The sequence below is a fragment of the Rissa tridactyla genome, chromosome 1, assembly GCF_028500815.1.
Source record: "Rissa tridactyla isolate bRisTri1 chromosome 1, bRisTri1.patW.cur.20221130, whole genome shotgun sequence".
Classification (NCBI taxonomy): Eukaryota; Metazoa; Chordata; class Aves; order Charadriiformes; family Laridae; genus Rissa; species Rissa tridactyla.
This window is the reverse complement of record NC_071466.1, coordinates 149969687-149983461: the sequence shown is the minus strand read 5'-3', so window position 1 is coordinate 149983461 and position 13775 is coordinate 149969687. Positions and strand designations below refer to the sequence as shown.

The 13775-nt window shown below is 47.0% G+C and overlaps 1 protein-coding gene across 6 annotated transcripts in view; it reads right to left on the bottom strand.

Moving 5' to 3' along the window:
* RERG (RAS like estrogen regulated growth inhibitor) overlaps positions 1-13288 on the bottom strand; it is a 109877-nt gene extending 96589 nt beyond the window's left edge. Inside the window, exons 1-2 of one of the 6 annotated variants that reach the window (XM_054205985.1) lie at positions 13157-13288; positions 11327-11501 (exon numbers count right to left, since the gene is read on the bottom strand). In XM_054205985.1, the coding sequence (XP_054061960.1) occupies positions 11327-11387 (61 nt within the window). In that variant the 5' untranslated portion in view covers positions 11388-11501; positions 13157-13288. Of the gene's footprint in view, positions 1-11326; positions 11502-11663; positions 11931-12555; positions 12646-12852; positions 13011-13097; positions 13117-13156 lie in introns of those variants that run through there. The other 5 variants (XM_054206031.1, XM_054205994.1, XM_054206022.1 and 2 more) reach the window with 5 other exon arrangements.
* Between the last annotated feature and the right edge of the window lie 487 nt (positions 13289-13775).

Genomic DNA, 13775 nt, shown 5'->3' with positions numbered 1-13775 from the left:
GGCAAAGCTTCTTTCTTAGCTCAGAATCCAATGCGTCTGCCTTTTCAAGCAGGAAAGAGTCAAAATAGTGTGTGATCTTTTCCTTGGAGCCCTAGAAGTCTGCAGAGCTATACATAAGATGCCTCCAAACTACACAAGTATTTCTTATGGTACATGCTTCCAAACTCTTCCCAACATACACTGAGCACTATGTGAATTTCTACTGGTTTCCACCATACTGGTGCTGAGTCAAAGCTCGGGTAACTCTTGCTGGATGCTAGATCCTAAATAGAAAATTAATGAAGAAAACAGTCATACTGTGTATATTTAAAATAGAGGTACTTTGTTTTCATGAGGGGGGCTTGGTTGTTTCAGATGCCAGGTCAGCAACTGAAAACAAAAATCTCCAAGAAATTACCAAAATGATATTGAGGATGCGTGGTCGGGGGTGGTGAGAAATAAGACTGGTTTCATTACACTGACCCACCAATGAAAGAGTATTCTTGTGTGAGATGTACTTGAGATTGCTGGGGGGCATTGAAGAGGCAAGATTAAAGGCAAGACCTTGATGTCTTGCCTCAGCCAGTTGTTGTTTTTCAGGGAGACACTATCAGTTATATGATGAGAAGGGTGGTCAGCTGATGCTTCCAGGACAGGTCTGCATCTTCCCTCCTAATGGGTCAGAACCGTCCAGTCAGGTTAGTCACTTCCTTTCAAGCAAAAAAAGAGCCTGGATTGCTTTTTGCATCATTTACTTTTAATGTCTTACCAGTACAGCCCACCAACGAATCCTTCCTCCACTGACATTTAATACAGAGAATTTTGATTTACATTTTTCACTTATCAAATCTCAAAAGAACGAGCTTCATTCTATTCAGTTTTGTTTTCCATTTATGGCCAACCTGTGTTCATCAGCCTCCAGCTGGATTATTCACAGGCCTATGCCCAAGCCTATTTCTTCAGTCACAAAGTCATCAACAGGAAACAGTATATGAATATTTGATAATACAGTTTACTGTATTTTAAAGTGGTTTCTTGTTGTCTTCAACCTTTCTGCCTGCAGCTCTTCAGAGGCAGGTGGTGGTCGTCTTTCAGGATTGTGCATCTTTGTGGGAAAATTGCTGTGCTCCCTGTTCTTGTCATTTGATCAGCAAGGTAAACGTAAATAAACAGAAGGAGTGGATACAAGGGCCGCGTGTGCAGTTGCACTTGCTAGGATATTAATTACAAGAGCTCTCAATCCTCCTGCTTTAGTGAATTTGTTGACTGTCAGGTAACAAGGCAAATCTCTGGGCTCCCTCTTGCAGCAAGGGGAAAGGCGTTTGTGTGGGCACAGCAGCGGGGGGTGGGCGGCCCACTTCACAATCCCGGCTTTGTAAAGAAGCTTGTTTGGCCAGAGCCTCAGCGGGGGTAAGCAAGCACCCACTACCAGAACAGATGAAAGACTACGCATCACTGAAGGACATCTTTCTAAATAAATACATCAATAAGGATGCTGATGTTCCTGCCCACTCCTCTTTGAAAAATCTCCTGTGACCTACCATGCTCCGTGTAGATAAAGGCCAAGTTTTCTTAATCGGAGATAAATTTCCTGAAACTTTGCCTGGCAATAGATCTAGCAGACATGGACTCGTGGGACAAACTCCTGCTGTGGATCACTATTAAATTATTTCATGTTGGAATTCGGCCTAGAGCAGAACCAGCTCCAGCGTATGTAACCACAAGCATCCAGTTGGGTTAAGCAGTAGTGCTTGGCGTCTCAGATTCTGCCACTGAGGCTGGTTAACACAAGGGCTTTGTTTTGGCACTCATACTCCTACGCCCCCCATTTTGCAGAGTGTGGGGTTTTGCGGGGGTTTTGTTTGTGGTTTTTTTTCCTGCTCCCCATGGGTCTAATACGGCATTCTTCTGTGGTGACTCTCCAGTATATTTCTATTTATTCTGCAGCCCTATTTCAGTGAAGAAATAAATAGCCCGCTCCGTTTTTTTGGCTTCTACTTTCTTTCTTGCACTTTCCTGCTCCGAATGTCAGACTTGAAGTTCTCACTTGTAAAGCTCCTCAAGGGCACAGGCCAATTGCTGGGAAGGTCAGGAAAAGATCAGAGTCACCAGCTTTGTATAACTGGCTTCCACCATTGTGGCGAGTGGGATTTCTGTTTCCCATGGCAGGCGCAGAGATAAGCCACTGACAAAAGCAGCCCTCTAGAGTAGGGTTGTGCAACTTTATGATAGATTATATATTATAGTTATACTGAGAGTCGGATGGCAAATATAACCGCACGAAGGGAAGAAAGAAGGTAAAGACAAGCTCCTTTTATGCTTGTGGTCCTGTGAGATTAAGCCCTACTGGGTAAGTGGCGAAAGACAGGATTGCCAAATATGTTTTTAATGAAAATAAATGTTATTTCAATGCTTTATTTTGCCGTCAATAATTAACGGCAGTGGAGGAGCCATAAAGGATCCCGCAGGGCCTGTAGGGGTTGGGGCTCAGGTGCTGGGTACCTACTGCCTGCCTGGGCGCCATCTGCAGCCTGGATCTCGGCAGCTCTGGCCCACAGGAGAAATCAAGGAAAAAAGCTTTGGCAATGCCCGAGTCACAATTCCCTTGGTGACTTGGGACTATCAGGCTCCTCCTTTCTTTGCCTCAGTTTCCATGTTAGCCACTTGAGGATAGTCACAGTGGCGTGCCTTGCAGGGGGGTCACAGCGGTGGCCCTTGTTCCCACAGCCCTTTGGAAAGCTAGAGTGCTGTTCAAGTGCTAAAGAAATTCCCTCCCTGGGAGAGTATATCCTGTGCACTCTCCAGTTGCATCCTTCCAGCTTGAAAACTTTTCAAGCCACTTATCTAAACAGTTCCCACATGGTAATGCATCGCTGCCCCAGCCTCTGCTCTTGCCTGTCTGCAGCTTCCTCCCTGCCAACCCCTGCGTGGCAGCAGCAAAACAACCTGTGAATGGCAGGAGCTTCGTGTGCTTTCAAAACCAGGCTTGATGTTTTCAACATACTCCCTCATTTTCCCATGTGCAGACTACTGTCTAACATTTCTGGAAAGGCAGCTGGAGACTCCAGCCAATTTCTATGGCATTTTAAAGCCCCACATATGTTTAATATATCTACTACTTCCTTCCCCAGGGCTTCATGCTTCTCCTGCCATTCATCTTTTCATACTGTATGCATAGTATATGAGTTATCTACAGCGTCACTACCATAATATATGGCATTTCCCAACACCTACATGGCAAATCTGTTAGAAGCTGTAACAGCTGCAGACTAACTCCAGCAGCGTCAATGCTCTACCTGGTGGGAAACAACCATTAAAAGTACTTTCCCCGTTCAGAATTATGAAAAGGCGATAGAAGCTGAATCACACAGCCCCCCTCTCGGCTATTTTACTGACTCTGGGCAGAGGTCAATGAAACTGGGGGAGCTGGTTTCATGAGACAAATGGAAAGAAATGCTAGTTTAAACAGCAGGCCAGGTTGAGAGCTGGTGAGGTGGGAGTCCCATGGCCAGTAGAGTGGCAAAGGGGAGCCCTCGTGGCAGTGCCCTGCAAACTGTGTGTTGAAAGGGAAGGAAAACCAAAGGGTGCCTTCTCCCAGAGCTGTAACTCTGCCTCTACAGCAGCAGGTATAATAACAGACCGTCAGTAATGCTGAGCAAACATGGACTTAGAATAAAAGTGGCAAAATTTTCAGCCTGGAGAAGAGAAGGCTCAGGGGAGACCTTATAGCAGCCTTCCAGTATCTGAAGGGAGCCTACAAGAAAGCTGGGGAGGGGCTGTTTGCCAGGACATGTAGCGATAGGACGAGGGGCAATGGTTTTAAACTAGAGCAGGGTAGGTTTAGATTAGATATTAGGATGAAGTTCTTTACAATGAGGGTGGTGAGGCACTGGCCCAGGTTGCCCAGAGGGGTGTTGGACACCCCATCCCTGGAGACATTCAAGGCCAGGCTTGAGGAGGCTCTGAGCAACCTGATCTAGTTGAAGATGTCCCTGCTTACTGCAGGGGGGTTGGACTAGATGACCTTTAAAGGTCCCTTCCAACCCAACACGTTCTATGATTCTATGAAATGGGTGAGGATGCCATAGTTTCCTTGCCCACTCCACTCTCCTGCTCACTACAGTGTTGGGAGTGCCTGCCAGGCGGGCGGTGAGAGGGTACAAACACCTTCAGTCAACAGCAGCTAATGACAGCCCTGTAACCACAGCTCAGCTGAAGCCTAAAGCATTTTGTTCATCCTCCTACTTTGAGGCGGTGTTAGTTCTTCATATACTTACATATTTATTTTTGGGTTCTGTAAATGTAAAAGGCGTAAGGGTGGCACAAAGATAAATGCAGAAAAAGAAAGTTTGCTCAGGAAACACAGACATAACTTGTTTCTTCTGCTCTGCTACGAAGTCAAAATAGGTGAATTCACCTACTTCTATTTACTATCTATGTAAAGATATGCACTGCTTCCTTTTTTAACCTGCATGAAGCTGGCTTCACACAACGACTGTCTGGAGCAGTCAAAGCTTGGAGTGTCCTCAAAGTGTAAGCCAGGGAATGGTTTCCAGGACAGTAGGAACCACTTTAGAGTGGCTGTTATTTGCCACGTCACATCATTGCTGCCAGGTCAGCTCAACTGGATCTCGTGCACTGAGCCTTTAATGATGCACCAGCAGCGTGGGCAAAGAGAGGCAAAGGAGCTGGAGATGAGAAACAGAGATGGTAAGAAACACGAAGTGAGGAGGCTGAAAAGGCAACTGTAAATACAGAGTTTTCATGTAAAGTACAAAGCAGAAGTGAGACTTTAGGGAACGTGTAGTAGAACTGGCAAGGGGAGAGGGAAGGGTGACAGCTGAGGAGAAATGATGCAAAAAAGTATATGCTAGGCAAGGGGTAGGCAGGGACTCCAGGTTTCAGGGAGGCAAAGAACAAGTTTGCTAAAGAATAAAAATCTTAGGATTTCTGAAAGGAACCATTAGGGTCAGCAGCCGGGGAGATACCAGTTCATTCAGTGACCCTGTGGGGAACTGCAGACTGACCAAAACACTGCAAGCCTTCACGGTAAGCAGGTCAAGGATGCCTGGGACTCCACCAGGAAGCTTTTCAGCTGTTTTTCGCAATGACTACAGGAGACAGAAGCGTCCAGGAGGGCTATTTTACCAAGGCACGTGCTGCAGGGGGTGGCTGGGCCCAGGCCTAGAGAAAAAGCTGTGCTGCACACGTAAATCTTGAATCCTGGCATTCCTCCCCCAGTAATCAAACAGCAGGCTATATTTAGCCCAACCTAAACAGAAACAAAGAACAGCAGGACTAGTCTTAGCTCTAACAGCTGCCACCAGCTGCTCAGAGGGGACGCAGGTAGAGCCGATGTCAGATGTAGTTAAATGAGATGGAACAGGGAAGGCAGCTATGCTTGAATGAACAATGCTGGCATTTGGTTAGAGAAATTCTGCTTTTTATTATTTCATGGTTAGCCAGAAGGGAGAGCAAATGTTGAGCGGAGCATGAATGATTTCTACACCAAGGGCAAGGCTACGGTAAGCCATGGACAGACAAATAAGCAGAGGAAAGGGAGGAGGTAACAGATACAAGTAGGCCATCTTGCTACTCAGGGCAAACGCTTGTGTCTAGCCCAGGTAGCATAACAAGAATCAACAAATGCTGTTCTGAGAAAGTCCAAGAAAGGCTGGTTGTCACGCAGCTGCTTGCTAAAAGCTTGTATCTGTAAGGTAATGACAGGGGGGGCTTTTCCAAGCAGCATGCTGGGGGTGCCCACAGGTACTGCTGGTCCAAGGAGGGCCCTGCACTTGGTTAATGTGCACCCTGCCTGGCCCTAAAACTGCATGTGTTGGGGCTACTACAACAGCAGCCCCTCTCCTTGTCCACATGGGCCACATGTTCATGGGTGACAGTGACTTATTTCACTCATCCATGAACCCAGGGCTCACCATCTGTATAGGCATCAGCTTCATCCACTGGACAGGAGTACGGAAAGGTCACTTTAATGCAACTGGACGCTAGCAATATCACCTGTTCCAGGGGGACGTATTTGCATGCTTACTGGGGGCGAAATCCTCACAAAACCTCACCCAGAGTGACCGAATTACTGTTACGTTTCCACTAGTACGTATACACGTACATGCACAGTACCTTCAGTGAATCTGTACCCAGTTGAAAAGCGTAAAACCAGACGATGCAAAAAGTGAAATTGTTTAATGAGTACTTTACCAGCGAAATATTAGGGGACAATTAATAGAGTGGGTTAAACTTGATCACTGAATAATCACTTAAGCATCTGGTTGTCATTGCCATTCTTAAGAACAAAGGAAACAAAAGCAACTGACCTACTCCACCAATGAAAAAAAAAACAAACCAAAACAAAACACAAAACCAACCAACAGAAAATCCACAGTCTCTGTCCACTCACATTTCTGGATTTCAGAGGCACCTTATTACAGTAATCCTCCCTAGATACATCAGTTGGTATAGCACGGACTTTGAAGCTTTTGTGGTAGCTTTCCCAGCCTCACTAGCAGAGCTGTGAGCCTGATGACTAATCACTCCTTAATAACTCCTGTTTCCTCCCAGAAAGTCCCTGAAATAAAACTGGTGGGGGAAAGCACATGAGCAGGGATTTGTGAAGTCGAAAATCACTTTGAAATGGGCTGCTTTCCCAGTAACCTGTACGTTTTTATGAAGAGGGGGATGGTGGCGCTGAAATCAGTTCTATTCCCCACATGCCCAGACCTTGCAATTGGGAAGTGATCCCTGGTAGTGTATTTCAGACATATCCCCAAATAATGAAAACAAAACACAGATTTGTTGGTAGGCCTCTCTGGCTTGGCTGTTGCTTGAATTTGTTCTGTAGGAACTTTTCAAATCCAGATATTTTTCTCCCAAGTATGTTCCCCCATCCTGGGTTAGATGGGGAAAAAAAGCATAAGCCAACAGATACAAAACTACGTCTACTCAGGACTTTCTCAACTGTGACGCTAGAATGACTGAGATTGGCGAGATCTTTGTTTCTGTGATGGGACGGGCTCTTTGCAGGATGATAGTTACTGATGCCACTTTATCGATCACCCTGTTGCCCAAATGCAAGCCTCTGAGCTATTGCTGGATCAAAAAGTGAGAACAGCCCCATGTCTCAGGTACCTGCTTGCATAAAAAATTGATTCGCATAACTGCCTAGAAGCAGACACATATCTCCTGGGGGGAGCCTGTGGGAGCTTTAGTATCTTCCCTCTCGCTTAAGCACCATTAGAAACCACATGCATTTCCGTGTCACATACCATGGCTGCAGCCGCACGGCCCGGCCAGACAGATGAGAACTGCATCTGCCCGTGGCCGGGCACACCATACGCGCTAACGCAGAAACTTGGACTATTCAGCCTGGCACACAGTCAGTAAAAAGGCAAGTTGGACAGCACATGCCGCAGCTGGACATTCTCTCTTTTTTGGCCAAAATATAAAGGTTCCTAAAGCAGAGGTATTTTGAGCATTCAAAGTCAAACTGAGTTATGAGTTGGAAAAGCATCAGCCGTGCAGTGCTATCCAGTACATGCCCTTCTCTCGGTTCATACATTTTCACTCCTCTTTAGCTTTCTGGGCACGTACTGTACCTTGTGATGACATGGAAGAACAAGGCCTTTAAGTCTTTATTAATTGTTACTACTGTATGTTTAAAAGGAGCTATTTAGGAAATTCTAACTTTTGTTACCATAGGAATGAAGCTGTAGGATTCAGCAGAAGAACAATTTAAACAGCAATGTTTAAGTAATTCACTTCAATTTTAATTCCCCGCTCCTTCCGAGCTCCTCTTGGACATAAAGAAAAAGACTTTAAAAGCTCTCTCTCCCCTTCAGTGCTGCTTGATTCTCGCCCAAATTAGGAGGTGCAGCGCTGTTACCTATAGCAGGGCTTAGCAATGTCCCTTCCCACCCACAGAGCGGCTCCTCTCCTTTCCGAGTGAAGCAGCAGCAAAGTGCTCCTTGGCTCAGGCAGCGCTCTTCATCTGGGTTGTTGTTTTTTTTTTTTCCAGCTACTTTAAAGCAATGTTTATGCAACTTTTATACAATAAGAACTGGGTGAATGGAGCAGCATCCAGTCTAAGAGCAGGTTGGGATGCTCGTACCTGGTGAGCTTGCCCAGGAGAAAGCCGATCTGATTAGTGATTTACTCGCAGTGTAATCCTGAACTGTTTTAATAGAGCACTCTTACATGCCCCTTCCTGAGTTTGTTTGCTCCTCCTTTTCTATTTCAAACATTTAGGCATACATTAATTAAAAAAAAAAAAACAAACACCGTGGCAGATGATTTGATTAGCAATTCTCTGGCCATTTCTCCAGCAGGCAGGGAGGAGACAAGTCAAGGAAGGAGAACAATAAAAAGCTGACACTCAGACTTGCTGTTCCCCCTTGTTTGTATTTTAAACCTTTGAACCGTGGAAACTTGATAAGCAGCAAGAAAGTGCAGAAAAGTTTTGTTTTCCCTGGCTTTAACTCTCTTTTTGAGATGCTATCACTATTCTGACTTCTGAATAGGGTTTTGGTTTCCCACCTTGTGTTTGGGAGAGTCTTGGATTAGTCAGAAGGGACTACTTAGTAGAACAAGGAATACTGCACCCTATTAAACAGATGTCTAGCATTAATGACAAAATTAGGATGTTCCTCAGCTCTCAATAATGGTAACAGTTCTGTTGACTTTCATAGTGTGTGAGGGACAGTTTTAATTCTCCACATGTCCCAAAGCACAACACTTCTTTCTTCATAGCTGCTTTGACTCACTGATCCAAAGTCCCGGTCAGGAACTGGAAGAGGAGCCTCTCCAGGACATTACAATATGTGTCTGCAACTTCACAGATGCTGTCAGGTGGTGAAGCCACTTACAGATTAAGAACCTAATGCCTGGCTCTTCCTCAGCAAATGAAGATGAGCCAAGAAAGCAAGCCAGTGACCATATTTTGGCATGACTTTCTGGCAATGACAGTGGCCTTATTTATCACCCAACGTCTCCTTTTCCTCACACGTATGTAGCGTGCTCCAGCGTGCTGCCTTGCATTCTTGCTTCTAGAGTCTGGCTTATCTTTCAGCTGTCTGGCCAAGCCTACTCTAGCAACCCGTGACCGCAGGATCCTGTCTCAACAACGTATTACAAACTGGTCACAGGAATAGGGAATTATGTGGCTACACTAAAAAAAAAAGACACTATCAACGCTAATCTAGCAGAGTACTTATCTGCCAAACCCAGATAACCAGAGGCTACTTTGTGCCCAGCTCTGCTTTTAGCGAAAGTGTAGCAACGCTTCCACAGCTCCTGTTGTTGCGACTGTCGCAAGTAGGTATTTTCAGACACCCCCCACCCCACGCACACATACGCTCATTTCTCTGGAGTTGGCCAAGCTGTTGAAACGAGATCCTTTTATGGGAACGTACAAGAAGGATTTTCATAAGCAAGCTGGAGACCCTGGGCGGCAGAGCTGCCGCTCTGTGGAGGTGGCTGATAGCGCTCTGTAGGCTCTCCACCCCCTTAAATGCACCTTGTTGTGCTGCCCACTTATGTGTGCCTTCATTTCCACACAGATTCACATGCGTGGTCACAACCAGAAAGAGGGGACCTTAGTCATGTTTTTATGTAATATTTCCTCGCGTCTCAAAGGGTAAAAAAGAAAAGAGAGAGAGGAGGAGGACTCCGAAGGACTAGGGTGTTTGTATTGGCTTTTCATTAAAAATGATCTCCCACACAGTTGCAGGACTACAGGAAAACATTTTTACCATAAAATCCTAGCATAGTGAAGTCTACAAAAAGGATACAACAGGTAAAAAAGGCTCTTGTTGATCCTATACTGGTGAGACATTTTAACTAAACACTTAACTGGTAGTTTTGCATTTTTTAAATATAAGCTCTCAAATTATTAGGAATATCAGGGTGAGGAGAGTCTTTTTATTCCAGTTTTCCTGCAAATACTTCCTCTTGCACTTTTTTGAATCCAGCCAAAAGACTGGACAATCACAGAATCAGTCAACCAAACGTAAGACAAACCATAAAGGAGAACCACTGAAGTTACTCACAAAACTTGGACAGGACAGTGAAATACAAATACAAAAGAGGGGTGGGGTGAGCGCAGCAGGGGAGAAGGAACAGTTTAAACTTATCCCAGTACATTATCAGTATTCCCTCAGGTATTTTATTCAAAAAGGTGGAATTCAGTCTGCATTGTCTCTGTATAATCTCTAACAACCTCTGCCTCACATCCGCCTTTTTTCCTGAAGGCTGACAGAGCTACTTCACTGATGGTGTTCTGGTAAAATACCTTCTGGCTAAATGTGCTTTTATAAACAACCCGTTCTGAAGTTAGCAAAACTATAATACATTCACGGGCCAGAACCTTGGCACTTCTAATCCAAAAGTTACTTCGGGGGACTGGAGCTGGTTGACAGCAGCTGAGAGTCTAGCCTAATGCCCTTACCAGTACATCCTACCTCCTGGCTTCTCTTGTGCAGTTTTCTCTAAAATAAACAGTAACTTACAGTTGCCAAACTGGCACAGGAGCATGATGAGACTCAGTCTCCTGATTTCCTCATCCCTGTGGTGCAAGGAAATGTCAGAGTGGCCCTGGAGCTGTCAAGTTAATGCAACACCACCGAACTACCCGAGGGAGCTTGCAACCCTTGCGTTACGCTCCTCGTCTCACCAAAGGCAAGGCTGTCTGTAGAACATGGAGCGTTTCTGTAGAAATGGATTTTTAACATTTATGCCTCCCCCTTGTGTTTCTACCATATGAACTCAGCAGACTATGTTTACTTCGCAAAAGATCTCTCCAAATGCAAACTTTACACATCAAATTTTCTTGGTTTCCTGGTAAATATGTAGATCCAAGAGAGCACTGAAAATAAAAATTCTTTGAGTTGCTGAATCTAAAATTTCCCACTGAAATCAACCAGAATGACAGCTATTGCAGAAGCCATCCAGTATTTAACAGAGGATCTCATCTTAGGGAATAAGGGAGCATAATATAAATACCTTCATCTAGCACAAGCTATGAAGAGACAAATTAAATGTTACTAATTCTGTTCCAATGGAAAAGAGGATTCTTGTCACTCACTTCACGAGAAGTGGGACTGAGTTGAGGTGGGAAGTTTATTTTGTTGTTGGTTGGGTTTTTTTAAAGCGATAGAAGTACTTTATTCTGGAGAAAATACTGTGGAAAGCAAGGAAGAGAGAACTCCTGGCCTGATCCTGACCTCCCTGACAAGAATAAGGTCACAACTGTCCTTTTGTACAAAGAGTTTGTCTGCACAGAGGGAGCAAAAAGTTACCTGATGACAAGCAGAAGAAAAAAATCAGACAACAAACATACCTGACTTGCCCACGCCAGCTCGACCAAAGATTGCCAGCTTCACTTCTGCGCTCTTAGCCATGCTGGAAGGGACGGAGTGGTGACAAATTCACTCTATTATCAAAAGTGAAGCAGAAGAACTGTTCCCAGCTCCTGTCTTCGGCTTCACCGTGTCATTGTGACGTCAATGCAGAGCCTGGGGAAGAATACCACGAGGATGGAGCTGCAAGGAGCCGGGCTCTCCCTCAACCCCCCCTTTTTTCTTTCTTAAATAGTCACGATAATTGATGCTACATTCCCTCTTTAAACATTGCAGTAACACCACTGACACATTTGGCACTGTTTGTGCAAAACCTACCTTCAGCTTTCTAGCTCTCGCTGTTTGTTTCGCACTGGCACTGTAATATTGCAAAAGGTATTTAACGACCCAAAGTACCTGCCTCACAAGATTCCTTATTCAGCTGCAATTGCTTATATTTACGGTATTTGCCTCAACTCCAATGAATTAGTTTTTGTAGCATGTATTTAAAAGCCGCAAGCGCTCACTAACAGTGCCTGCAGATAGCTGATCTTTCCTCAAGCCCGCCAGTTCCAGAAAGGTTTCAGTTACTCATCTGCAGTTGCCTAAAAACCTCTAAGCACTTGTACTTTGCCCATTCTGCTAAACAAAACTGTACCCAGAAGTTCTATAGTGCTCCTTGTGTAAGCTGCCTCAGTTCATACATAAACATTCGGCAGAGCATGGGGTTAGAAAAAGGATGCCAGAATTTCTGGTAATACTTTTAACAGACCACATGGGAATTCCCTATATTCACAGCCTTGCTGCATGACCTTGAGCAAGTCACCTAACGCTTCATCTGCTTGCTTTCTCTAACCTGGACAGTAAAAAATATAACAGTACCTGTCATCGTAGAATGCTATAAGATCTCGGGGGAAGAAATGGCAACTGTAACAATGGCTGTGACAAGGCTGATCCTCAGCCCTGACTGAAATATCAAAAATTCAGTCTCCCTTTAAAAGAAGGTAGAACTTGCGAATGCAACCCGTTAAGAATGTTTGCTGCTGTGCTGAAGTGTCCACTTTAGCCATAAATTCTAACAGTGGTGTAGGAAGCTCTCTGTGCTAATATTACCTGCTCTACACCACAATGCATTTCAAATACGTTTCTTGAAATAAAAGCCTAAGGCTTTTGCCTATGTAAAAAAAAAAAAAAAAAAAAAAAAGCTTGTAAAAAGAAAGAGTAAAGACACCTTACATAAAGAAGGATCCCAATTCATCTCTCACGCCTTTATGCTCCTGATGCCTTTTGCCAAAGGGTAAATATCAGACCACGCTCACTTTGCATGAACAGTTAGAAACGCAAAGTGTTCCAGGAGCTGTATCACGCAGCGGGGTGGGCGGGAGGGGGACACCGGTATTTCCCTCCCACGAAAGCTCCCGGTCTCCTGCCGGACCCCAACCCATCGCCGCGTGGGGCTGCGCGCCCCTGCCCCGCACCGGCACCGCTCCGCGCCCCCGCCCGCCCCTCGCCGGCGGGTATATTTTACATTTCCATGTGGATATTGACTCATCACCGCCTGCCCCGTGGCTCTGCTTCCCCGGCCGGGTCCCGGCAGGTGCCGTCCGCTCGGTGCCGGGCGGCTCCCGCAGCTGCGGGCACCGGCGCGCCCGGCTCCGCGCCCGCGGCCCCGCACGCAGCGGGCACCGCATCCCCCGCGCCGCATCTTCCCACTCACGCTCCTCCCCGCGCTTTTTCCCCCACCCACCCCCCGCTCCTCCCTTCTCCCCTCACCCGCGGAGGAGAAGCCCCGCGGGCGCGCACAGCCCCGCGCCGCCCGCCCCTGCGCTCACCTCCCTGGCGAGGGGCGCGGAGGGGGCCGCGCTCGGCGGTGCCGGGGGCTGCTCGGCGGCGCTCAGCCGAGGGAGGGGTGGCCGGGCCCCGGGCGCTCCCGCCGGCGGCAGCGGCGCGGCCGCACAATGCGGAGGGGCCGCCCCCCCCTCCCCGCTTTCCCCGCCGCCCGCCCGGCCCCGCTCCCGCAGCGCCCGCCGCCGCCGCGGCACTGCGGCGCCCCCTGCCGGCCGCACGGCGCAGCGCCGGTGCGGTGCCGGTGCGGACCCGCTGAGCCCGGCGAGCGGGGGTCGGCAGGCGGGACAGGGAGCGCGGGCGAGGTGGCGGCGTCCCCTGGCTGGCGGTTCCTTGCAAGCCTAAGCCGGTGCCCGGCGCGGTCCCCGAGGGGACGGAGCGCAGCCCTGTAATTCGGAGTGTTTTACGGTGTATACGCAGCCCTTTAATTACGTGGGACAGTGGCTGTTGTTCACAGGCATAAATTTTGACTAAGTGCTCGCTAGCGGGCCCGGCCAAGTATGCTCTACAGTTTAATTTAACATCTCAAGTACTCTCTTTCCCTCCCTATTATCTGCTTAGCGCTGCTCAGCAGTATCGACCTGAGTAATTCCAGGCAGAGCCCGA